We start from the raw sequence: 25,856 nt of genomic DNA, 5'->3' as shown, positions 1-25,856 counted from the left end.
CCATGGTATAGATCTGAATCATGGAAATGTACCATGATTTTAGCTTTGAAGTATGATGGTAGTGCCATGCACTTAAATAATACAATGCTATTGTCTCATTTTTACCATGGTATAGATGTGGATAATGGAAATACCACAGTTTTAACCTGCATTATACATTCTACCATGGTAACGCACAATTATGATAAATGGTACCAAAAAGTAATTTATTAATTGTGAGTAACCATAGTACAATGACAGTACAATGCATTAAATAAACAAACCTCAAAGAGGTTGATTGGTATTATATTGATGAAATGATATACCAGCATGGGCAAGTTTCTGATAAAGTCAGAGGCAGGCTACAATTGTTGGTCCTAGTTTGTCTGTAACATCAAAGAAAAATGGAAATAGTTGCTATGAAAAATGGGTAATACTTTCTGTATTAACAGTATAGTTTTTTTTCTCATACTTGGGTTCCCTGTGTTGCCAACTTGAAATGTGGGAGAATGTGAGATATACACTTCATGACCAAAAGAATGTACACACTTGCTCGTCAAACATCTCATCCAAAACCATGGGCATTAATGTAGAATTGGTCCCCCCTTTGCTGCTGTAACAACTTCCACTCTTCTGGGAAGGCTTTCCGCTAGATGTAGGAACATTGCATCAAGGACTTGATTCCATTCAGCCACAAGAGCATTAGTGAGGTCGGGCACCGATGTTAGGCGATTAGGCATGGCTCGCAGTCGGCATTCCAATTCATCCCAAAGGAGTTAGATGGAGTTGAGATCAGGGCTCTGTGCAGGCCAGTCAAGTTCTTCCACACTGATCTTGACAAAGCATTTCTGTATGGACCTTGCATTATGCACAGAAGAATGATAGGGCCTTCCCCAAACTGTTTATACAAAGTTGGAAGCACAGAATCATCTAGAATGTCATTGTATGCTGTAGCATTAAGATTTCCCTTCATTGGAACTAAGGGGCCTAGCCCAAACCATTATTCCTCCTCCACCAAACTTTACAGTTGGCACTATGCATTCGGGCAGGAAGTGTTCTCCTGGCATCCACCAAACCCAGATTTGTCCGTCAGACTGCCAGATGATCCAATGGTGGCAAGTTTACACCACTCCAGCCGACGCTTGGCATTGCGCATAGTAATCTTAGGCTTGTGTGCTTGGCCATGGAAACCCATTTCATGAAGCTCCCAACTAACAGTTCTTGTGCTGATGTTGCTTCCAGAGGCAGTTTGGAACTCGGTGGTGAGTATTACAACTGAGGACAGACGATATTTACGCGCTACGAGCTTCAGCGGTCCCATTCTGTGAGCTTGTGTGGCCTAGACATTTCCACTTCACAATAACAGCACTTACAGTTGCCCGGGGCAGCTCTTGCAGGGCAGAAATTTGAAAAACTGACTTGTTGGAAAGGTGGCATGCTGTGACGGTGCAACCTTGAAAGTCACTGAGCTCTTCAGTAAGGCGATTCTACTGCCAATGTCTGTCTATGGAGATTGCATGGCTGTGTGCTCAATTGTATACACCTGTCAGCAATGGGTGTGGCTGAAATAGCTAAATTCACTCATTTGAAGGGTGTCCACATACTTGTGTATATATAATGTATTGTAGCCTAATCTTTGGCATTTTGTAATCATTTACAGTATTTATAGTTAAAGGATGTTGTGCTTATTTCGGCCTGCAGACGGAGCCTCTAGTGGTTGCTTCACGCACTCTCACTCTACAGTGTCTCTCGCGCTAGCCTGCCTTTTCGGCAGTGTTGCCAACACTATTCAGCAAGTATTCAGACCCTTCTAGCGACACATTTTCAAAAAAAATCGACTAGTGACAAATCTAGCAACTTTTTCTGGTGTTATTGGAGACTTTTGGAGACTGACGTGAAAGCACGTATTGTTTTTACTCTTCTCAACGAGCAGCATGTGCTGCTGTGGGCCCCACCCTGTCCCAAAGCACTCACAGGCGGCCCAGTCCTCGGCCAGCAGTCCCTCCCGGCTGCAGTCAGAGCAGGAGATGTTCACCCCTCTGCATCCAGACTGCAAATGAATAGTGCATGGCTGGCTGATCCCACCCTGGCTTACATTTTATTTTTTAACTATTAACCTGAATTAGGGCCAGACTAGTTACCATAGTTTTCTCACATTGCCATTGACAGTTTTTTCTATTGTCTCTTTTTGGTCCATTTAGATTATTAAATGTAATTGTATACAAAAAAATGTTAAAAATGTTATGGTTAAAAATGTTCATGTTTTACTGTGACTTGTAGGCTCCTAAGTGGACCATAAGGTTAAAAACCAAACCAAATTAAGAAAAGTAAACAAACAAAAAAATAATAATAAAATATTATTATTATTTTTTAAATAAGTAACTCCGCCAGAGTGTCTCTTTTGGGTCACTTTTGCCGGTCCCAACCCCGGATAAAGGAGGAGGGTTGGAATTCTGACATAAAAAAAACAAGAATCAACAGAAGAAAGTTCATTTGTAGTTCTAAACATATTTAGGGTGTTTTTTACTCACTTTTTGTCTCTCCCACGACGTTATTCCTCTCACCTTCAGCGTCCATCACAATTACATGCACCTGACCAATTATGCAAATTAGGGGATGACATCATTTAGGGACTTTTAGGACAGTCAATAGCTACTTTCCTTACTGAGGAGTTGGCAACACTGCTCAGGTGAGTCACTTGAATGAGAGAGCCAAGCCAACTGAAAACTAAAGAGAGAAGCACCAGATAAACAAAATATTTTAAACGTTTTCATCATGGTGGGCGAGTTATAAAGCATAGAATATGAAACACCAAGTTAAGTGGAGTGTAATGATATAATTGTTGTCATTTTTTGATAATGTTTTGATAGTTTAATTATTAAAAGTCTGTTAGCATAGAAGACTAAAGATAGCTCCAGTCAAGCTAGCCTGTCCTAGTCATGGTGACAGGACCAATGAACGTTCACACGTTCTTAAAAAAAGGGAAACATTGTAACTTGCTGTTTTTAGGGATATGTTGAGAATTACATGATGAAAATGTATCTATGAGATAAGATGCAATTTTACCATTTTACAAATGGTTTGTTTAGTGTGTTGGCTATTTAGAATAGTGTGTTGGCTATTTAGAATTGTACTATAAGAGTAGCCAAGTCTGTTGAATGTGAGAGAGCCAACTGAAAACTGTTTTGAAGAGAGATGCACCAGATAAACTACCTAGCTATTTTAAATCTTCCAAGGTTTCAGACTCCCTTCATTCTTCTCACCATATGCTATCCAGGTCCCAAGGTTTAAGAGGGTACACTACACTACTAGACCATGTGTGTTGTGGGTTTTCACTATAAACTAAAGGGATATAAGAGGGTACTCGGCCTATGCTTTGCCATTGCAGAGCGAGAAGTTAATGTTGCATTATGTGAGTATCATACATTTCTATGTTTTTGGTCACTACCCCAAAAAGCATGGTAAACAACTACCATGTATTCATGTTTCACTACATGCTGCTAGTACAAAACTATGGTATTGTTTTTATTGTACTACCATTTTTGGAAAAACATTTTTTTACATTTAACCTTTATTTACCCTTGGCAAATCCATGGTTCCAGTGGTATAAAGTACTTAAGTAAAAATACTTGAAAGTACTACTTAAGTAGTGTTTTTTTTGGGGTATCTGTACTTTACTATTAATATTTTTGAACTTTTACTTTTACTTCACAACATTCCTAAAGAAAATCATGTACTTTTTACTTCATACATTTTCCCTTACACTTAAAAGTACTCTTGAATCTTGAGTGCTTAGCAGGACAGGAAACTTGCCTAATTCACACATTTATCAAGAGAACATCCCTGGTTATCTCTATCTGACAGACTCACTAAACAGATACTTTGTTCATAAATGATGTCTGATTGTTGGAGCATGCTCCTGGTTATCCGTTAAAAAAGAAAACAAGAAAATTATGCCATCTGGTTTGCTTTATATAAGGAATTTTAAATTATTTATACTTTTACATTTGATACTTAAGTATATTTTAGCAATTACATTTACTTTTGATACTTAAGTATATTTAAAACCAACTACTTTTAAACTTTTACTCAAGTAGTACAGTGAGTGACTCACTTTCACTTTTTAGTAATTTTCTATTAAGGTATCTTTACTTTTACTCAAGTATGACAATTGGGTACTTTTTCCACCACTTTATATTTGATTTGTGTACCATGGTAGCTAGTACAATGAAACAAATGTTTTTTTTGTTCACTATCATGGCAGGAAAATGGAATGTTAGTACAATGAAAAAACTACCATGTTTTTTTTGGTCACCACAATGGCAGGCAAATACCATGGTATTTGCACCAGTAACATGGTATTTTCCTGCCATGGTAGTTGACCCAAAAAACATGGTTTTTTTTTTTTTTCATTTTTCTACCATGGTACATTTTTGTAAGGGTGACGCTACCCTACAAGAGTGCTGCTGAGGCTACTGTAGACGTTCATAACAGTGTGTTTTAATCAATTACTTGGTGACGTGAATATATTTAGCATAATTTTATCACTATTTTTATGAAATTCACAGAGGATGGTCCTCCCCTTTCTCATCTGAGAAGCCTCCACTGGAATGTGAAATTTGTGCATTTCTACATTTTGTAGAAAAATATAACTAAGATCAACAATAGGGAGCAAGAAAATATCTTCCTTTGGGCTAGAAACTCCTTGCACATTTTGAAAATCACTGTTTTTTAAAACTTTTTTACTTTTAATCCTACCCTGTGATGTCACAGATAAGCACATCTTATATTTTTAACCACAGATCATAAAAACGCGCCGTTTTCGCATATGTAGACTGGTTTAGTGCCTGAGATAATGAAAAGAAGGTTCAAACGTGGCGCAATTTCCCTTTAATTAAACCAAGTCGATTATTTTTCTCCCCTCCTCTCCGATAGAGGGAGAACTTTTGGGTTTGGGTTGGTGTTTGTTTTTGTAGACTGCATTCTGAACTCGGGAGGAAGGATTCTTCGTGTGTATTCAACAAAATAACTGCAAGCTAGCTCGAAAAACGACTGCGTAAATTCACATTTAGCCAAGATTTGAAAGTAGTTACATGCATTTGGCTCCTTTTCAAATTGTTAAAAAATAATATCAGGGTACATAGCTAATCAGTCGTCGTCTGGCTGGACCTTTGTGGAGCAAGGTGCTTCTGAATAGCTAGCTAGCTAGCTAGCTAACAGGATTCAAAAGAACAACTGGAAGCTAGCTTGCTGTGGCTAGCCAGAAAGCCGGGGGAATCAGCACCACGGGGAGCCGGGGCCCGAGAGGGAGCCATCCAGGCCCGCGGCTTGATGTACCCTGCCTGCCTCGCCCCAGCAGCCCACAATGGGGGAGACCAAAGTGATATATCACCTCGACGACCAGGAAACACCCTACCTGGTCAAATTGGCAGTGCCCGCTGACAGGGTCACACTTGCGGACTTCAAAAATGTTCTGAAGAAACCCAACTACAAGTTCTTCTTCAAATCTATGGATGACGATTTTGGGTGAGCATTATTAGCAAGCAGCGTATTATGGTAGTTAACTACTGTATGTAGCTAGCTATACTTTCAGTCTAAACCACAGATGAAATAATCATAATCTTTTTCAAAACTGTTACTATAGCCAACTAACCAACGTCTCAATGTTTCTCATCATGAATGATGATCATGGCTTGAGGTTTATTCCTTTGTTTAGCATTATTCGTCTCTCTGTTCTATTTCTTTTTTGCTTGTGACTAACGTAAGTTTAGCTGACATTACAACAGCCAAAGTTAGGCCTGGCAGAATTAACGTGAATACATAATCGTGTAACCGAAATTATGGTTAATAGCCATGACAAAAATAATGTGAACGTTTTAATACATTTATTTTAGTAGGGGGTGGATTTTAACGATAATTTACCCAATAGCAGTTACTTATTTTACTGTACATACTTTTAGGAGTAGAACTGCAGGCAATGATAACTAACGTTAAAGTAATTTCCAAAAGTTCCCAGGGGTCAAAAACATTAATTTTCGAGCTGTCGTTAAAGCTGTGTTGTATTTTTAAAAGATGCATTACAACAAGCTCAAAACATTTTGGAATAAAAATTATACATTTGACAATAACCGTGGCTATTTGCATGACAATTAATGTTACCCAAAATTCCATAATCGTTACAGCCATACACAGTCAAAATTCCCAATAATCGTGAAACCAGTATGGGACAAAGGAGATGAAGATGATGATATCTTCTCTGCCCAGAAAACTACAATTCAAGCTACCATTCACCAGCTCTGCAAGCATTATATCAAAATACATTATTTACTCAACAAATACACCAGCAACTATCATCATTTACTGCCTTTAAGGCCTGTATGTACTTTTAAAAAAAAGTATAAATAAGCACTTACAAGCAACCAAAACATTGAATCGCTTTTTTGCAAGAAAAGGTGCATGTTTTCAATTTACTGATGTGTGCAACTTAAACACCTGCACATAGTTCTTACATAGTTGGTTAGTAAATAAATCATCACAATGAGTACGTTTACATTTACAGTAATAATTCAATACCAAACTGACTATGGCAGGGTAGCCTAGTGGTTAGAGTGTTGGACTAGTAACCGAGCTGACAAGGTACAAATCTGTCGTTCTGCCCCTGAACAGGCAGTTAACCCACTGTTCCTATGCCGTCATTGAAAATAAGAATTTGTTCTTAACTGACTTGCCTGGTTAAATAAAAAAAAAAATAAAGTAGGCAGATTATGCAATAGTCATCTTACTTTGCTTATTTTAAAACCTGCAGTTTAGGGGAAGGGTGGTTCTACTAAGCTATATGGAATTGTTTTAAGGTCATACCAAGTATCATTTAGCTATTTGATTTCGAATTTTAAGACCCCTTGAAGTATAATAAAAAAATATATAAAAATGATAACCTTTATTTGACCTTACAGCAATTAGCACAAACAAACGCATTGAATAACAGATTTGCTACATGGAACCGATACCCCCCTAAAAATCGAAAGGAAGTTTGTTCTGAAGTGTCTGTCCTATATCTGAGAGAGAAAAGAAAAATCAGGAAACAGTCTCCATATATACTTTCATTCATTTTTTTCAACTAATACCAGGGGACCTTCAGATGAGTCTTGTGAGGCCCATGGGTTTCCTAGAACAAAACTCCACAGAGGGTGTTCCATTAGTGTGTAGCCCAAACCTTTCGGACTCTACAGACAGCATTTGGCAGATCGGCTGTACCGACTTCAAACGAGTCCCAAGATGCGTGTGGGGGTCGTAGAGCAAAACGGAAAAAACCATGGTGTTCGTGAGAGTCACATTTTCCCATAGAGGGGTAGGCCAAACCATTTTGGATGCTACAGATTTTGTTGGAAGACTGATTTTCGGGATGTCTCATGGTCTGACAAACACAGCTCTAACTCTGACCTTTCACCACAGATGCGGAAGTGTGACATCGGCAGATGTGGTGAATTGAGACCCTTTCAAAGCAAAAAAAACGATCTCTAGCGTAAATGGACAGATTTTATTATTATGCTAATTATATTTGCACGGGGGCCCAGACATCAACTCTATAGGGCTAATCGGCGTAAGTTCAAAATCTAAGTAAGCATACGTTGATTAAAACACCTGGTTTTCTGAGCAATCTTTCAAATTATGAAGACGTGTAAACGTCTTAATCGGAGTTCCAGCTGTGTATTTGATCTGTGCATGTGCTAGCACCCACCGAGCGAGCCTCCCTCTTTAGCGCGAGTGAAGTAAGTTCGAAACAACTTAATCTGTGTGTCTTAGAAGTAGTTTTCACATGCAAGCTATATGTCTGAACTCTGAATCTAATATGCTTCCCAAAAATAACATGGTTGCTGTGGTAAAACATTTATTATGATTGGCGATTTTTCTTCATTTATCAGAGTGCCATCCGGTAGCCTGATTTCAGATCTGTCCGTGTAAACAGGATTATTATGAAAATTGTTCTTCTTGCAAAGCATGTACATGTTTTAATCAAACTATTATATTAATCTAACTATCCACAATATTAATGTAACCGTACTCTATGGTGCAGAGGGTTACATTTTAAATGTGAATGATTCTCATTGCGATACAGTTCTAGAAAAATATATCTAAATTATTTTGCAAATGCAAAATATACTGTCTTAACCCTATAAAGGTGTGTATCAATTTAATGTTTTTTTAATAATTATTTCTCACTGATATGAAAGATAAGGTCCATATGCTTCCAAAACCTTATCGCAAGCGATGCGTGTTAATGTTCAGACTGAGCTTCGGGGCTCTTAACAGAACTGCCAGTAATAAAGACTCCATCGTACTATGACCTTATGTGTAATGGAACTGAGTCATGATCAAGGGGTAGACAGAACTATCTCCACAACTTTTCAGATTATTCCACATTTGGCTTTATCAGAGTTATACAGCAAGTAACTGCATGCTTTTCATGATCAACAAACATAAATTGATCATGTCATTTCATATAATTGAGTGTAACATTAGCCCATCCATTTGAAATGTAGCGAGTTAGCTAAGAAAACAATGTGTCATTTAGCTTGCTTCATCAGAGTGGTGCGTGCATATGTATTCACCCACTTTGCTATGAAGCCCCTAAATAAGATCTGGTGCAACCAATTATTTTCAAAGTCACATAAGTAGATTGCACACAGGTGGACTTCATTTAAGTTTCACATGATCTCAGTATATATACACCTGTTCTGAAAGTCCCCAGAGTCTGCCACACCACCAAGCAAGGGGAACCAAACAGGTCAGGCACAAAGTTGTGGAGAAGTACAGATCAGGGTTGGGTTATAAAATATCAGAAACGTTGAACATCCTATGGAGCACTATTAAATACGTTATTAAAAAATGCAAAGAACATGGCAACACAGCAAACCTTCCAAGAGGGCCGCCCACCAAAATTCACGGACCAGGCAAGGAGGGCATTAATCAGAGAGGCAACAAAGAGACCAAAGATAACCCTGAAGGAGCTGCAAAGCGCCACAGCGGAGATTGGAGTATCTGTCCATAGGATCACTTTAAGCCATACACTCCACACTGGTCTTTACGGAAGAGTGGCCAGAAAAAAGACATTACTTAAAGAAAATAATAAGCAAACACATTTGGTGTTCACCAAAGGGCATGTGAGAGACTAAAATTAAGCTTTTTGGCCATCAAGGAAAACGTTATGTCTGGCGCAATACCAACACCTCTCATCACCCTGAGAACACCATCCCATGAAGAATAGTGGTGGCAGCATCATGCCGTGGGGATGTTTTTCATTGGCAGGGACTGGGAAACTGGTCAGAATTGAAGGAATGATGGATGGCGCTAAATGCAAGGAAATTCTTGAGGGACACCTGTTTAATTCTTCAAGAGATTTGAGACTGGGACAGAGATTCGCCTTCCAGCAGGACAATTACCCTAAGAATACTGCTAAAGCAACACTCGAGTGGTTTAAGGGGAAACATTTAAATGTCTTGGAATGGCCTAGTCAAAGCCCAGACCTCAATCCAATTGACAATCTGTGGTATGATTTAAAGATTGTTGTACACCAGCGGAACCCATCCAACTTGAAGGAGCTTTTGCTTTGAAGAATGGGCAAAAATCCCAGTGGCTAGATGTGCCAAGCTTATAGAGTGACCCCAAGAGACTTGCAGCTGTAATTGCTGCAAAATGTGGCTCTACAAAGTATTGACTTTGGGGGGGTGAATAGTTATGCATGCTCAAGTTTTCTGTTTTTTTGTGTCTTGTTTTTTGTTTCACAGTAAAAAATATTTTGCATCTTCAAAGTGGTAGGCATGTTGTGTAAATCAAATTTTACAACCCCCCCCCCCAAAATCAATTTTAATTCCAGGTTGTAAGGCAACAAAATAGGAAAAATGCCAAGCCACTGTAAATACTGAGTGTACAAAATATTAGGAACACTCTGCTAATAGACTTGGGTGGTATACCATATATACCCTATACCGGGGTATTTATAAATAGCCACTGGATGTTTTTTTTTCAATATCGTTAACAATTTCTTAAGTTTTTTAATAAAAAGTATCAACAAATATTAATTTAAGTAAATTCCTGCAGTCAACTTGTGTAATACGTTAGGAGATAAAAGCAGATTGTGTTGTTCATTTCACCTGTCACATTAATTACATAATAAAGATTACCTTAGTTCCCCAGAACAGTTGAGCCAGTCAAGTTTTCGTTTGTAAATAGCACAACGTGAGAAAGCGGGAGCTGTCTATTGACAAGGGTCGCGTTTTATATTGAAAATCACGTTTTTTTTTTATGTTGCTTCAATTACAAATCAGCGTTTTTAAGCCTTTTAATTGAGACGTTGATTGTGAATGTGTGACATTCAGAGTGAGGGTGAATGGGCAAGACAAAAGATTTAAGTGTCTTTTGAATGGGCTATGGTAGTAGGTGCCAGCACCGGTTTGTCTAAAGAACTGCAACGCTGCTGGGTTTTTCATGCTCAACGGATTCCTGTGTGTATCAAGAATGGTCCGTCACACAAAGGATAACCAGCCAACTTGACACAGCTGTGGGAAGCATTGGAGTCAGCATGTGCCAGCATCCCTGTGGAACTCTTACGACACTTTGTAGAGTCCATGCCCTGACGAATTGAGGCTGTTCTGGGGGCAGAATGGGGGGTGGGGACAATGGCTCTGTTTCCAACTGACATTTTAGAGGCCAACCTCTTGGCCGCAGTGGTAAAATGTTGCTGTTTTACTCCCTAGAGGCGATTGACGCACCGGTGCATCAATCTAACTAACATAATATAAAATGCCTATCAAAAATCCAGTGATTTAAGCTAGAGGTACCGTATCTGTTTTTTGATATAGTGCATATTTTTGATACTGAATGTTATCAGATCTTCAACCAAACAAATGTATATAAAGGGAACATGAGTTTACTAATAACAAAAAAGTACATATTTTATTTATTTAGTTAACTAATTTATGCAACACCCAATTCCCCTTTGTGAAAAATAAATTGCCCCCTTACACTCAATAACTGGTTGTGCCACCTTTAGCTGTAATGACTGCAACCATGCTGTTGTTGATCAGACTCTCACGTCGCTGCGGGGTGGTTCTGGCCCACTCTTGCATGCAGAACTGCTTTAACTCAGTGACATTTGTGGGTTGTCAAGCATGAACTGCTCATTTCAAGTCCTGCCACATCTCAATTGGGATTAGATCTGGACATTGACAAGGCCATTCCAAAATGTCAAGTAAGTTCCTTTTTAACCATTTTCATGTAGACTTGATTGTGTGTTCTGGATCACTGTCTTGCTGCATGACCCGGCTGCGTTTCAGCTCACGGATGGATGCCATGACGTTCTCCTGTATAATTCTCTGATGGAGAGCAGAATTATTGGTTCCTTCTCTTAAGGCAAGTCGTCAGCAAAAGCATCCCCAAACCATCACACTACCACCACCGAGACGTTGGTATGAGGTTTTTATTGTGGAATGCAGTATTTGGTTTGACGGGTGGTTGGTGTGATTAGTTGTTTGAAGGGGTTTAGGTCATGGCTCTGTGCAGGCCAGTCAAGTTCTTCCACACCGATCTCGACAAACCAGTTCTGTATGGACCTCGCTTTGTGCACAGGGGCATTGTCATGCTGAAACAGGAAAGGGCTTTCCCCAAACTGTTGACACAAAGTTGGAAGCACAGAATTGTCTGGAAAGTCAATGTATGCTGTTGCGTGGAGATTTCCCTTCACTTGAACTAAGGGGCCTAACCCAAACCATGAAAAAACAGCCCCAGACTATTATTCCTCCTCCACCAAACTTTACAGTTGGCACTATGCATTCGGGCAGGTAACATTCTCCTGGCATCTGCATAATCCAGATTCGGCCATTGTACTGCCAGATGGTGAAGTGTGATTCATCACTCCAGAGAACAAGTTTCCACTGCTCCAGTGTCCAATGGCGGCGAGCTTTACGCCACTCCAGCCGAAACTAGGCATTGTGCATGGTGATCTTAGGCTGCTTGGTCTTGGCAACCCATTTCATGAAGATCCCGACGAACAGTTATTGTGCTGACGTTGCTTCCAGGCAGTTTGTCATACTTTTATATCTGTTTTTTTTAATCATATTTTTTGGGGAGTGGTTGCAACGATTTAGAAGCAGTGTGAATATAGGGGAAACACTTTAGAAATATTTGAAAGTTAGAAAAGTATATTTTCAACCACAACTCCTGCAGCCTTGTTAGCATGCTCAAGCGTACCTGCCCGAGTTGACTCACAGGACGGTGTATTATATTATGATATGCTGTGGCTTTAAATTTTTTTATTTATTTTTATAAATGTGTAGCCCGGCAAGCTGTCAAGTGAGACATGCAGTATGCAGCTGGTGGGAGTTGTAGTTCTAATGAAACAGTTTTCAGCTTCTTGCTTCTTCATAGCTGTCCAATACGTTGAAAACCGGCATATGGTATCAACATTTTGTCCAAGTTTAAACTTGTTTGACACATGCATTAAGGGAGAAAGGACCAAAATAACTGTCTCCTCTTTCTGTTGTTGTCAAAATGGAATGCAGACTGGTTGGACCCAATGGTTGGTCACTTACTCTGGAATGCCATGTTTTTCACTGGCTGGTTTACAAGCCAGCCCTTACGCATGAAACATGTCTGAAATGGGAAAGGAACCTCTAGTCTCAAAATGAGTCCATCTCCCATCCTATCACAGGAAATGTTTCCACTTAGATTGTTGAGCGAACTATCACTTTAACTTTAACATCAGGAATGTGCTTTGGATAAAGTGTTTGGGTGTCTTAAAATACGGAAGACTATGTGTCAGAGCCATGTCAGAAATAGTTTCTCAGTGTTGACCATTTTAGTGAAGTGAAACACTTCAATGGTCTGTTTTGGAGAATGGCTTAAGGCTTCCACATGCTTCCTAGCTGAAACATTTAGTGATATTTTTGTTTGTTTTTGGTGTTCGGCAAGGTTTTTTTGTTTTGTGCGCACATTTTTTATCATGGCAAGCCCGATGTCGGTCGAAGTCGTAGCTCCGGTGATTGGTCAACAGTAGGGATTATTCAATTAAGGTTTTGTCATTCACATATGTCATTCGCATATGCACATATTTTTTTGACTTGAGAAATACTGCTCCACACGCCTTCGTTAGATGTAAAATTGCGCGACTAAGATTTCTTCAGTCATCTTCAATTAATTCTGACTCTTGGAAGTGTTTCAAAATTGGCAAACGGAACTATTGCCATTTTTTTTGTTTTTCAGGCGAAGCTCTTTTTAAGGGAATATGCAAGCACACTCATTTGTTTTGCCTGTCTGAGTATGGTTAGGCGCCAGCCTAGCTGAAGCTTGTTGACACCTTTATGCCTAGCTGTCTAGCAAGACAGTGGAGAAATACAAGGTATTTTGCCAGATTGAGCTCCTGGTAGAATTCCAACTCCTCTGAGGGTCAAGATTGAGAGGTTCATATACAGTACCGGTGAAAAGTTTGGATACACCTACTCATTCCAGGGTTTTACTTTTATTTGTACTATTTTCTACATTTTAGTGAAGACATCAACTATGAAATGACACATGGAATCATGTAGTAACAAAAAGTGTTAAACAAATCTAAATATATTTTTGATTCTTCAAAGTAGCCACCCTTTCCCTTGATGACAGCTTTGCACACTCTTGGCATTCTCTCAACCAGCTTCATGAGGAATGCTTTTCCAACAGTCTTGGAGTTCCCACATATGCTGAGCACTTGTGGACTGCTTTTCCTTCACTCTGCGGTCCCAAACTAAGTAATCCCAAACCATATCAATTGGGTTGAGGTTGGGTTGAGGTTGGGTGATTGTGGAGGTCATCTGATGCAGCACGCCATCACTCTCCTACAAGGTCAAATAGGTTTGTTTTGGGTAATTGTCTTGTTGAAAAACAAATGATAGTCCCACTAGGCACAAACCAGATGGGATGGTCTATCACTGCAGAATGCTGTGGTAGCCATGCTGGTTAAGTGTGCCTTGAATTCTAAATAAATCACATGCAAAGCACCATCACACCACCTCCATGCTTCATGTTGGGAACCACACATGCAGATATCATCCGTTCACCTACTCTGCGTCTCACAAAGACACTATCATTGGAACCAAAAATCGCAAATTTGGACTCATCAGACCGAAGGACAGATTTCTACCGGTCAAATGTCCATTGCTTGTGTTTCTTGGCAAGTGTCGTCTTATTGGTGTCCTTTTAGTAGTGGTTTCTCTTTAGAAATTCGACCGTGAAGGCCTGATTCACGCAGTCTCCTCTGAACGGTTGATGTTGAGATGTCTGTTACTTGAACTCTGAAGCATTTATTTAGCCTGCAATCTGAGGTGCAGTTAACTGTAATGTAACTCTGGGTCTTTTCCAGTGGCGGTCCTCATGAGCCAGTTTCTTCATCAGCGCTTGATGGTTTTTGCATCTGGCACTTGGATAAACTTTCAAAGTTCTTGAAATGTTCCATATTGACTGATCTTCATGTCTTAAAGTAATGATGGACAGTCAAACAGGGCTCTTCTGTATAACCCCCCCACCTAGTCACAATGTTGGCTCAAACACATGATGTAGGAAAGAAATTACACAAATTAACATTTAAGAAGGCACACCTGTTAATTGAAATGCATTCCAGGTGACTACCTCATGAAGCTGGTTGAGAGAATGCCAAGATTGTGCGAAGCTGTCATCAAGGGTAGCTACTTTGAAGATTCTCAAATATAAAATATATTTTGGTTTGTTTAACACTGTTTTTGGGGGTTACTACATGATTCCATTGTGTTATTTCATAGTTTTGATGGCTTCACTATTATTCTACAGTAGAGTAAAAAATAAAAACCCTTGAATGAGTAGGTGTGTCCAAACCTTTGACTGGTACTGTATTTGATTTCAAAACGGTCTGCAAATTGCACTGAAGAACTATTGACATCGTGTTAGATTGGAATTTGAGACTACAGGTTTGTTTGTTTTGTGTTGAACAAAAATGTATATGCAACAATTTCAAATAATTTACTGAATGTCAGTTCCAATAAGGTAATTGGTCAATTGAAATAAATAAATTAGGCCCAAATCTATGGATTTCATGTGACTGGGAATACAGATATGTATCTGTTGGTCACATATGCCTTTCTTAAAAACATTTTTTAAAGATAGGGGCGTGGATCAGAACCAGAAAGCCAGTCAGTACCTGTGACCACCATTTTTCTCATGCAGCATGACATATCTACTTAGCATAGAGTTGATCATGGAATGTAGTCCCACTCCTCTTCAATGGCTGTGCAAACTTACTTGATATTGGTGGAAACTGTAACACGCTGTCGTACACGTCGATCCATAGGATACCAAATATGCCCAATGGGTGACATGTCTGGTAAGTATGAAGGCCATGGAAGAACTGGGACATTTTCAGCTTCTGGGAATTGTGTACAGAACCTTGTGACATGCGGTCTTGCATTATGCTGAAACATGAGGTGATGGTGGTGGATGAATGGCACGACGATGGTCCTCAGGATCTCGTCACTGTATCTCTGTGCTTTCATATTGCTATCACTAAAATGCAATTGTGTTCATAGCTTATGGCTGCCCATAACACAACCCCACCACCACGATGGGGCACTCTGTTCACAACTTTGACATCAGCAAGCCGCTCGCCTACACAACGCCGTACGCTGTCTGCCAATTGCCCAGTACAATTGAATCCCAAATGAATCCGTGAAGTGCACTTCTCCAGAGTGCCATTGGCCATCGAATGTTAACATTTGCCCGCTGAAGTCAGGTCAATTCTTTGGATGTGCAAACCCATAGTATCATCAGCTGTCTGGGTGGCTGATCTCAGACCATCCCACAGGTGAAGAAACTGGATGTGGAGGTCCTGGGCTGGTGTGGTTACACGTGGTCTGTAGTCGTGAGGCCGGTTGGACGTACTTCCAAATTCTCAAAAGACTTTGGCAGCGGCTTATGGTAGAGAAGTGAACATTCAATTTTCTGGCAACTGCTCTGGTCGACATTCATGTGGTCTGCATGCCAATTGCATGCTCCATCAACTTGAGACATCTGTGGCATTGCACGTTTTTAGTTGCTTTTTATTGTACCCAGCACAAGGTCCACCTGTGTAATGATCCTGCTGTTTAATCAGCTTCTTGATAGGTGACAGGTGTGGCATGTCTTCACAATGGAGGGATGTAAACAAATTTGTGCACAGTTTGTGCGTATGGAACATTTCTGGGATCTTTTATTTCAGCTCATGAAACATGGGACCAACACTTCACGTTGCGTTTTTTATATTTTTCGTTCAATGTGGTAACTTAACTAGCTAGCACAGTAATGTAACAAAGCAGGGATTTTAGACTGTTTTCCTATTGTTGGGACCGGGAGTATTTCTAAGTGATTTTGCATTCCTTACCAGCATTTGTGTACACATGGTGAGTCAATGTTGTTCTCTCTTTCCCTTGCAGGGTAGTGAAAGAAGAGATATCTGATGACAATGCCAAACTACCTTGTTTTAATGGCCGTGTGGTATCTTGGGTAAGCGCGTGTGCACACACACTTCATCTTTGTCTTAAGTGTTTGTCAATGACAACCATCTGTTGGGGATCCTTTGACCCCAAACGGCATTCCGTCCCTAGAGAGAAGCCCCGCCCATCTGTCTGATAATATCATTACTACATAATGATGTTAGGAATAACAGTGACACACACACACACACACACACACACTTTCTCTCACACATTCTGTATCTCGTCAATCTTTCTAACTCCCTTCCAAATACACTAGTTATTTATGTCTTTGTAAAACTCCTACATTTCTCATCTCACACACGGACCAATGATTCCAATCTCTCCATGACTGAGCCATCTGGTTCTTTGCTCTGCCTCTTTATACTCGGTTTCTCCGTTTTGAGATCTGATTAAGAGAAACTGAAATCACAGGATCGTAGACATCACTCCAAAATAAAGGGCTTCACTGCGCCTAATGAGGAGATTGAATCACAAGTCACAGAGCGGCGAAATGAAGGAGTGGTTTGTTTAAGAAGGAAATGGTTTGTGTGGGGGGAGGAGGCCAACCTTGTTACTATAACTATGGAAATCTCTGGGCCCTAGATATTGGCTTTATTCCGTACAGTGCGTGGTCAGGAAAGGACAGTCGTCTCTGTTCATGTTTCTGTACGTTTATCTCAGTTTTAATGCCACGTGCACAAGTGCAGTGAAATGCCTTTCTGGCAAGCTCTATATCCAACAGTTCAGTAATCGACATCAATGTAGTGCTGAAAAGAACATTGAGGTAGAACAAAAATCTGTCTGGATGTGTAATTGGCCTTGCCTCTGTCTCTGCCTATCTGATCAAGCTAGTGAAATGTTTGGTATCCAGTGCGTCTGTCTGTCACCTAGGTTACAGACCTGGCTTGCTGTAAAAATGTATTTGGAAAAAAAGAAAAGAAAAAAAAGAAAAAAGCTGCATAGTGCATGTGAATGCAATTTGAATGATTCTTCGATTGAGGATGTGATTCTTAGGGTCTCAAAGTTGGTCTGTCCACCTCTGTGTCCTCAGCTGGTGTCGGGGGATGGTGCTCATTCAGATGGTGGCTCTGTGGTCGAGAGTTTGTCCGAGTTGCCGCCACCCCCCCTGGAGAGGACTGGGGGCATCGGGGAGTCCAGACCCCCCTCTTATCAGTCAGTTCTCTCTAGGTTGTGTGTGTTTAGCTGTGCGCACACATTTTGAATTTGTTTGCATTTCTGTTTGTGAGATGTTGTGCGTGTGAGTAAGTGGGTTTGTCTCCGAGTGTCTTTATAGGCTTAGTCTTGATGAATAATCTCCATTGTGCTTCTAATATCTGCTGAATAACCATGACAACACTGAGCACAACAACATTTTCTCAATGTGGAAATAATTATCTCTGTGACCTCCCCCTCTCCATTTCTCACTGCAGCGGGAAGGCCACAGGTGGACGAGACTCGTTGGACAACGAGACGGAGACGGGCTCGATGGTGTCCCAGAGAAGAGCGAGGGAGCGACCGCGCCGGAAACACACTCGCGAGCATGGTCAGAGAGCAGTTGGCGCCCTCCAGTTCCTCTCTCAGAATTTCTCAACTATACTGTCCAGTTCCACGCATGACACGGGATCTAGCCTAGTTGTTGGATAGGTGTATGAGCTGTACAGCCATATTCCACCCAGACTAACAAGGGGCAATGTGGAGCTATTACCATCACTTTATACCTATCCAAACTACATGAAGTTCCCAGAGGCTAATTAGGAACTGGGCATATAGCACTGTGAGCCCCTCCCCTGTTTAACTCTTGTCACCTCCTCTCTCACCCTCTGCAGGTGGGAGGAATGGCTACTCGCGGGTGGGCCGAGGGGCGGAGCTGGGCCAATACGACAGCTGCTCGTCCTTCATGAGCAGCGAGCTGGAGTCCACCAGCTGCTTCGACTCTGAGGATGACGACGCCACCAGCCGGTGAGAACTTCCTAGATAACCATTACGCAACGTTCCGCCAACCTTCACTTTCTTGCCTCCTGTATATTTGACCTTTAGTTCTCGCAGGTTCTCCTTACCGTAACCCTATTGAACTTTGTCCCCCAGGTTCAGCAGTTCCACGGAACAGAGCTCCTCTCGCCTGATGAGGCGACACCGCCGGCGCCGCCGGAAACCCAAGACATCCAACATGGAAAGGGTGAGATGGGCAGACACGCGCCAGGGTTTCCGTGGCCAAATAAAATGAAACGCCAATAGATATAATTGTTGCCTGCCAAATTGACCGGGAGAACAAAACAACTGTAGGCAGGCTATCAGTGCGTCCCTTGCTCCGTGTCCACTATGAAGTTAGCGTAATGACTGGAAGTCTATGGGTATCTATTTCTCAAATGGCCTGTAAATTAAGGTCTCCCCGGTCACGTTGTCCGGTGCCACACACACTTTCTTACCTCTCTCGCCCCCCGTTCCCTCTTTCTAGTCGTCATCATTCAGCAGCGTCACAGACTCCACCATGTCACTGAACATCATCACTGTCACTCTGAACATGGGTAAGTATTTCTCTGTGGCTGTCTTTCTCGCTCCCTCTATTCTGCGGTCTCTGTTTCCTGATAACTTGCAATAAAGCTTTACATAGACCTCCTGACCACTCATTCTTTTTCATTGTCTTTCGCTCTCACTCTGCCCCTCTCTCTCTCTTCCTCTTCCTCTCTCTGTATCTCTCTCTCCCCCCTCTGTAGAGAAGTATAACTTCCTGGGCATCAGCATCGTGGGGCAGAGCAATGAGAGGGGCGACGGGGGCATCTACATCGGCTCCATCATGAAGGGAGGGGCGGTGGCCGCAGACGGCCGCATTGAGCCTGGAGACATGCTACTGCAGGTGCGTGCTCGTATGTTTGAGGGTTTGGGACTCTTTGTCACAGCCTTGAAACCAGAGTGAATTAAGTGGCCCCCATTGGACATAACAGCAGGGTTGTGTTCACGAAGTACCAAATGGAAGAAAATCGACTGAAGCGAAGGAATCTACCTAAATATGTCCAATAAGAAAATGCTTGTTTCGTTTCCAGTTTCAAAGCATTTTGCTATGGTGAACCCTAGTGAATACGACCCACTTTAGCCCGGCTAAACTCGACCCCACAATTTACGATGGAGTTGAGCGGGCAACTACTGTGGGCGGACTGGAGCGCTGACGTCACATAAAATGACGTTATTATCAAAAACGACTGATTTCAGCACCCAGAACAGCCCACAATTACCCAGAACAATGCCATAGATTGACTGAGAGACTCTCTCCGCCCTCCTAACAGGTGAACGACATCAACTTTGAGAACATGAACAACGACGACGCGGTTCGAGTGCTGAGAGACATCGTACACAAGCCAGGGTGAGTCACACACCAGCAAACACACTCAAGTTGCCACAAGTCTTAGGACATATTAAACCTTTTTAGCTTTCACTATCTTTTGGTGTTGTATTTAATCTGTAAAAAGACAGGTGCAAGTTTTGCCACTTTGCCTAAGCTGTATAAACATGGCATTGTGAGCATTGCCAGCTCTGTGTTAACTGTGTGTGTAAACTCTGTTTACAGCCCCATCACTCTGACTGTGGCTAAGTGCTGGGACCCTAACCCTCGGAGCTGCTTTGCTCTGCCAAGAAGTGAGTATTCACCTGCCGTGCTTCTTCACAACACACCCACAAATGTAAGACTTTTTATTTTATTTTTATGTGTGTTTTGTGAAGTCGATGTACTATGTCGAACCCCCCGTTTTTTTCTCCCCCTACAGGTGAGCCGATCCGGCCCATTGACCCTGCTGCCTGGGTGTCCCACACTGCGGCAATGACAGGGGTGTACCCTGCTTATGGCATGAGCCCATCGATGAGCACGGTCACCTCCACCAGCTCCTCCATCGGCAGCTCCGTCCCCGAGACCGAACGTGAGTCCCACACCTGGGTCCTGTCAAAACTGACCCAGTTAAACTGTATTTAAAACACTCAATCTTGCTTTATTGTGCCATGAAATCTACAGTTGAGGACAAGCTAGTATGCGACGGAGCACATGATATAATGTCTGTCACAGGTTCAGCTAATATTTGAAAGTCCCACAAAACTGCCATACACTGGAAGACCTCCATCCTATCAAAACTGCCGCACTGTCCCGTTGTAAACCTGTAAACCGCGATACCTACCTTCGCTAAGCCCAGTAACCCACCTCCCGATTTTGCTCCTCGCAGGCTTCGACGATTTCCACCTGTCCATCCACAGTGACATGTCAACTGTCGCCAAGGCCATGGCTTCCCCGGAGTCAGGCCTGGAGGTGCGAGACAGGATGTGGCTGAAGATCACCATCGCCAACGCCTTCATAGGTATGCTCACTCTCCTTTTCCTCTCGGTCTCGCTCTACCTCTCTCTCACGTCTGTCTTCCTGTCCTCTGGTTTTTCACTTTCTCCTTTTTGTCTAGTTGTCTTTCTATAATGCCCCCATTTTATGCCTTTGTCTCTTCTACCTAGTTTGTGAGTTAATTGCCATGGAATGTGTATTTTGTGTCTAGACTCGTATGTTTTGTGTTTCTGTATCCAAAGGCTCAGATGTGGTGGACTGGCTCTTTCATCACATGGAGGGATTCTCGGACCGACGGGAGGCAAGGAAGTACGCCAGTAACCTGCTCAAGGCCGGCTACATCCGCCACACTGTCAACAAGATCACCTTCTCTGAGCAATGCTACTACACCTTCGGAGACCTCTGTGGCAGTGAGCGTTTTCACTAGATCCTCATTGTATTTCATGGTTTGAAAACAAAAGCCCAGTCCCTAGCCCTTCTGTGTTTGCAGACAAAACGGCAACATTGATATTCATGATAACTCGATCTCTCTCTCTCTCTCTCTCTCTCTCTCTCTCAGACATGACCCACCTCTCTCTGCACGACCATGATGGCTCCAGCGGCGGGGCGTCGGACCAGGACACCCTGCCCCCTCTGCCCCACCCTGGTGCTGCCCCCTGGCCCATGTCCCTGCCCTACCAGTTTTCCCTCGCCCAGCCCTACAACCCCCAGCCCCAACACGACCTGCCCCAGGGCTTCCCAGGAGTAGGGGCGGGCAGTGCTGGCAGCCAACACAGCGAAGGTGAGGAGAGCTGGGACTCACCAGCGGTATTCAATCATACCCAGACATTAAGAGTGGGGGAACTAGTTTGAATTAACCAACACTACTGCCACTTTGTAAAAAGAAAGTATAAAATGATTTTTTTTTAACGAAAAAATCTATCATAATACTATCGTAACAATATTTTCTAATTTGTTGGCCAGTAAATATCAATGAATCTGTTGGCCCAGGCATAAATCATAAATCTCTCCCATGAGCTTACCCCAAAACGGAGTCACTGCTTCTTACATCACTGCACTAGCATGCCTGACAGAGCTCACAGTGTAAAATGATGATATAGAAAAAGTTGATAAGATTAATGACAGGAGAATTGCAGTAATAGATTATGTAATTTTAATGTTTGTCTTCACTCAACATGTACAGTAATGCACACAGCAAAGCCAGAACATACACCCAGTCATTCACAAAACACTTGCAGTTATGTATGAAGGATAAATACTTTAGTATATATATATATGTGGACACCCCTTCAAATTAGTGTATTCGGCTATTTCAGCCAACACCCGTTGCTGACGGGTGTATAAAATCTAGCACACAGCCATGCAATCTCCATAGACAAACATTGGCGGTGGAATGGCCTTACTGAAGAGCTCTGACTTTTCCGTCATAGTATGCTACCTTTCCAACAAGTCAGTTCTTCAAATTTCTGCCCTGCTAGAGCTTCCCCAGTCAACTGTAAGTGCTGTTATAGTGAAGTGAAAACGTCTAGGCATAACAATGGCTCAGGCGCGAAGTGGTAGGCCACACAAGCTCACAGAACAGGACTGCCGAGTGCTGAAGGGCGTAGCTCGTAAAAATCATCTGTCCTCAGTTGCAACACTCACTACAGCATTCCAAACTGCCTCTGGAAGCCACGTCAGCACAATACATTTTGTCAGGAGCTTCATGAAATGTGTTTCCATGGCCGAGCAGCCTCACACAAGCCTAAGATTACCATGCCAAGCTTCGGCTGGAGTGGTGTAAAGCTCGCCGCCATTGGAGCAGTGGAAACGCGTTCTCTGGAGTGATGAATCACGCTTCACCATATGGCAGTCCGACAGACGAATCTGGGTGTGGCGGATGCCAAGAGAACACTACCTGCCCCAATGCATAGTCCCAACTGTAAAGTTTAGTGGAGGAGGAATAATGGTCTGGGGCTGTTTTTTCATGGTTGGGGCTAGGCCTCTTAGTTCCAGTGAAGGGAAATCTAATGATACAGCATACAATGACATTCTAGACGATTATGTGCTTCCAACTGTGGCAACAGTTTGGGGAAAGCATTTCCTGTTTCAGCATGACAATGCCCCTGTGCACAAGTGAGGTCCATACAGAAATGGTTTATTGAGATCGGTGTGGAAGAGCTTGCACAGAGCCCTGACCTCGACCCCATCGAACTCCTTTGGGATGAATTGGAACGCCGACTGCAAGCTAGGCCTAATCACCCAACATCTCCTCACTAATGCTCTTGTGGCTGAATGAAAGCAAGTCAAGCAGCAATGTTCCACCATCTAGTGTAAAGCCTTACCATAAGAGTAAACCAGAAGAGTTGTTATAGGGCGGCAGCGTAGCCTAGTGGTTAGAGCGTTGGACTAGTAACCGGAAGGTTGCGAGTTCAAACCCCCGAGCTGACAAGGTACAAATCTGTCGTTCTGCCCCTGAACAGGCAGTTAACCCACTGTTAACCCACTGTTCCCAGGCCGTCATTAACTGACTTGCCTGGTTAAATAAAGGTAAAATTAAAAAATTAAAAATAATAATGCCCTTGATTTTGGAATGAGATGTCTGACGAGCAGGTGTCCACATACTTTTGGTTATGCAGTGTAGTTGGATACTAACACACTTTCTTTGTTTTGCTCCAGGGAGCAGCGGCTCCAACTGCAGTAAGACCGAGGGCCGAGGCGGTGCCGGGGGCTCCAACAAGTCGGGTGGGAGTGGCAGCGAATCAGAGATCAGGAGCCATCGGGTCCCCAGCGAGCGCTCTGCGGCCCCTAGCGAGCGCAGCATCCGCAGTTCCTACAGTCATCGAAGCGCACACTCGTCCCACTCACTGGCCTACAGCCCTGGCTTGGTCTACGGCCCCCCAGGCCTGCCTCCTAACCCCCCCCACCTGGCCACAGCTGCTCCAGGAGCCCCACCAGGCCGACAGCTGGCCAACGCTCCCCCAGAGCTCACCGGCTCCCGCCAGTCCCTGCGCATGGCCGTAGGCAACCGCGGCGAGTTCTTTGTCGACGTCATGTGACGCAGGTTATGTCATAGGCGCACCACATAATGGTGGTTAGGGATTTTTTTGTTTAGTGCTGAGGGGGACAGACAGGAGGAGGAAGTCTCTAGAAAATCACAGTTGGGGTCAATGTCATTTCCTTTTGAATTGCCAGAATTGAAATGGAATTGAGCCCAACCCTGCTGGAAATGTCCTCTTGCTCTTGTGCTCCTGAGAGTGTATCTGATTCGCTATACTTTCTTCAGTGAAGAACCCCCACCCTCGCAGATGGAATCAAAGCGCCTTTTCTCAGTTTCCTCCCTGTGAGGCGAGTTTGCTTGGGTCGTGACAGGGAGGGAGGCCTGGGGAACAGCTGGGGATGACTTGGCGCTTTTCTACGTGGATGTTTTTCATTTGTTCTTTTCTCTAGCTCCACGTCCTGTCCTCCCCAACCTTAGTCCGCCAGAGACAAAGTAAAAAAATAAATAAAAAAAACTCCTCTCCATACATCCTTTCACCTAAAATTTGAAAATGAACACTAACCTTTGAACCTTACGTGTACTTTTGTTTGTTTGTTTGTATGACTGAAAAAGAATGAAAAGTTAAATAATGTAGTGCAAAAGAATTGAGGCCCTTTCTGTTCTTATGTTTTTATCATAGCTGGTCGCCGATACATGTAGTTTCTTTTTCAACACTTAACATGAGCTTCCAGCTTAGACTGATTTTAAAAGTACATTTTCGTCTTAAGTTTTCTTACCAACTCTTTCACACTACTCCAGTGTTTCCCAAACTCGGTCCTGGGGGCCCTAAAGGGTGCACAATTAGCTTTTTGCCCTAGCAGTACACAGCTGATTCAAATAATCAATGTATCATCAAGCTTTGATCGTTTGAATCAGCAGTGTAGTGCTACGGCAAAAACAAAAACACTGCACCACGTGGGGGTCCCCAGGATTGAGTTTGGGAAACACTGCACTACTCTTGAGAAAATGTATTTTTATTTATAAATATAGTTTTATGACTTTAAGTTGGTTGTTGTTTTTTGTGTGTGTGTGTGTGTGTGTACGCGTAAGAAACCTGGAGTTTTCCAGGTGGGCGTAGGGACATTATTTGCACAAGCAAGGAATTTCAGTCTGAGAAGGAATGTGAAGGCAATATAGCTTGCAGATGTGTGCGTAGGCTTGACCTGACCATGTCTATTATTTTTTTGTATGTTCAAGCTTCCTTTGAACTGGGTGACCTGCTGCATCATCAAAAAGTTCCCAAATGTAGAGCTCTAGATTTGAGGACACTTTTTTTTATGAGGGGAATATGATATGGGAGCATAACTTGAAGTATTTTGAGATTAATTTGGTAGGTGTGCATCATACATGAATCTGATGTGGAATTCCTATATTATGTAGAGATACAATTGAATGTGCAGGAAATGAAATATTTGTTGATATCCTGCTGCAGTAGGCAAAAATAAATGACCAATGTGCTTATCTTCAGGGTGCGGTTTGCCCATTCCCAGTTCAGTTTAAACCCACCCACCATATCTATTTTATTAACAAACAGGAATGCGTACATACAAACTTTTTACATTGCCAGGAATCCTACATAAACTAGCCTTTTTCCTTGTTTCGACCATGACTTTTGTCAGTCGTGACAGTGGTCTAGGAACATATAAAGAAGGAGTTGTCCATAATAATAAATAAACTCCTCCCAAAGTGCGAGGCATTTCATTGTCTGCTTTCTCTGACCTGATGGGAGATCAAAGCAGTGGTGGAGACTGAGTGGGGGGTCTGGGTTGGAGATCGTTGCGTTTTTATCGCTGTGTAGAACGTTCGTACAGTAGATGAGGGGGATCCAATCGAAGTATACTCTTAAATTGTACACTGAACAAAAACAAACGTAACATGCAACAATTTCACATATTTTACTTAGATTGTATAATGAAAATCAGTCAATTAAATTCATTAGGCCCTAATCTATGGATTTCACATGACTGGGAATATTTGTTGGTCACAGATACTTTAGGGAAAATAGAAAGAAAAAAGTAGGGGTGTGTATAAGAACTAG

At 42.3% G+C, this 25,856-nt stretch overlaps 1 protein-coding gene across 2 annotated transcripts; it reads left to right on the top strand.

Annotated features, from left to right (window-relative positions):
* Positions 1-4,899: 4,899 nt before the first annotated feature.
* On the top strand, positions 4,900-25,507 carry LOC118402268 (segment polarity protein dishevelled homolog DVL-3-like). 2 transcript variants are annotated; one of them, XM_035800321.2, is made up of 15 exons: positions 4,900-5,505; positions 16,446-16,515; positions 17,539-17,675; positions 17,918-18,030; positions 18,314-18,446; positions 18,573-18,663; positions 18,943-19,012; positions 19,202-19,341; positions 19,769-19,845; positions 20,050-20,117; positions 20,246-20,395; positions 20,693-20,824; positions 21,042-21,209; positions 21,359-21,580; positions 23,458-25,507. In XM_035800321.2, exons 1-15 carry the CDS (start codon positions 5,345-5,347, stop codon positions 23,835-23,837), a joined length of 2,112 nt encoding a protein of 703 aa, XP_035656214.1. In that variant the 5' UTR covers positions 4,900-5,344; the 3' UTR covers positions 23,838-25,507. The 2 variants fall into 2 exon arrangements, with proteins under 2 accessions (XP_035656214.1, XP_035656215.1); XM_035800322.2 differs by having other exon boundaries at positions 4,901-5,505; positions 17,539-17,660.
* Positions 25,508-25,856: the final 349 nt, after the last annotated feature.

This window comes from Oncorhynchus keta, chromosome 23 (genome assembly GCF_023373465.1).
Source record: "Oncorhynchus keta strain PuntledgeMale-10-30-2019 chromosome 23, Oket_V2, whole genome shotgun sequence".
NCBI classification, from domain to species: domain Eukaryota; kingdom Metazoa; phylum Chordata; class Actinopteri; order Salmoniformes; family Salmonidae; genus Oncorhynchus; species Oncorhynchus keta.
This window is presented reverse-complemented; position numbering and strand designations above follow the sequence as displayed.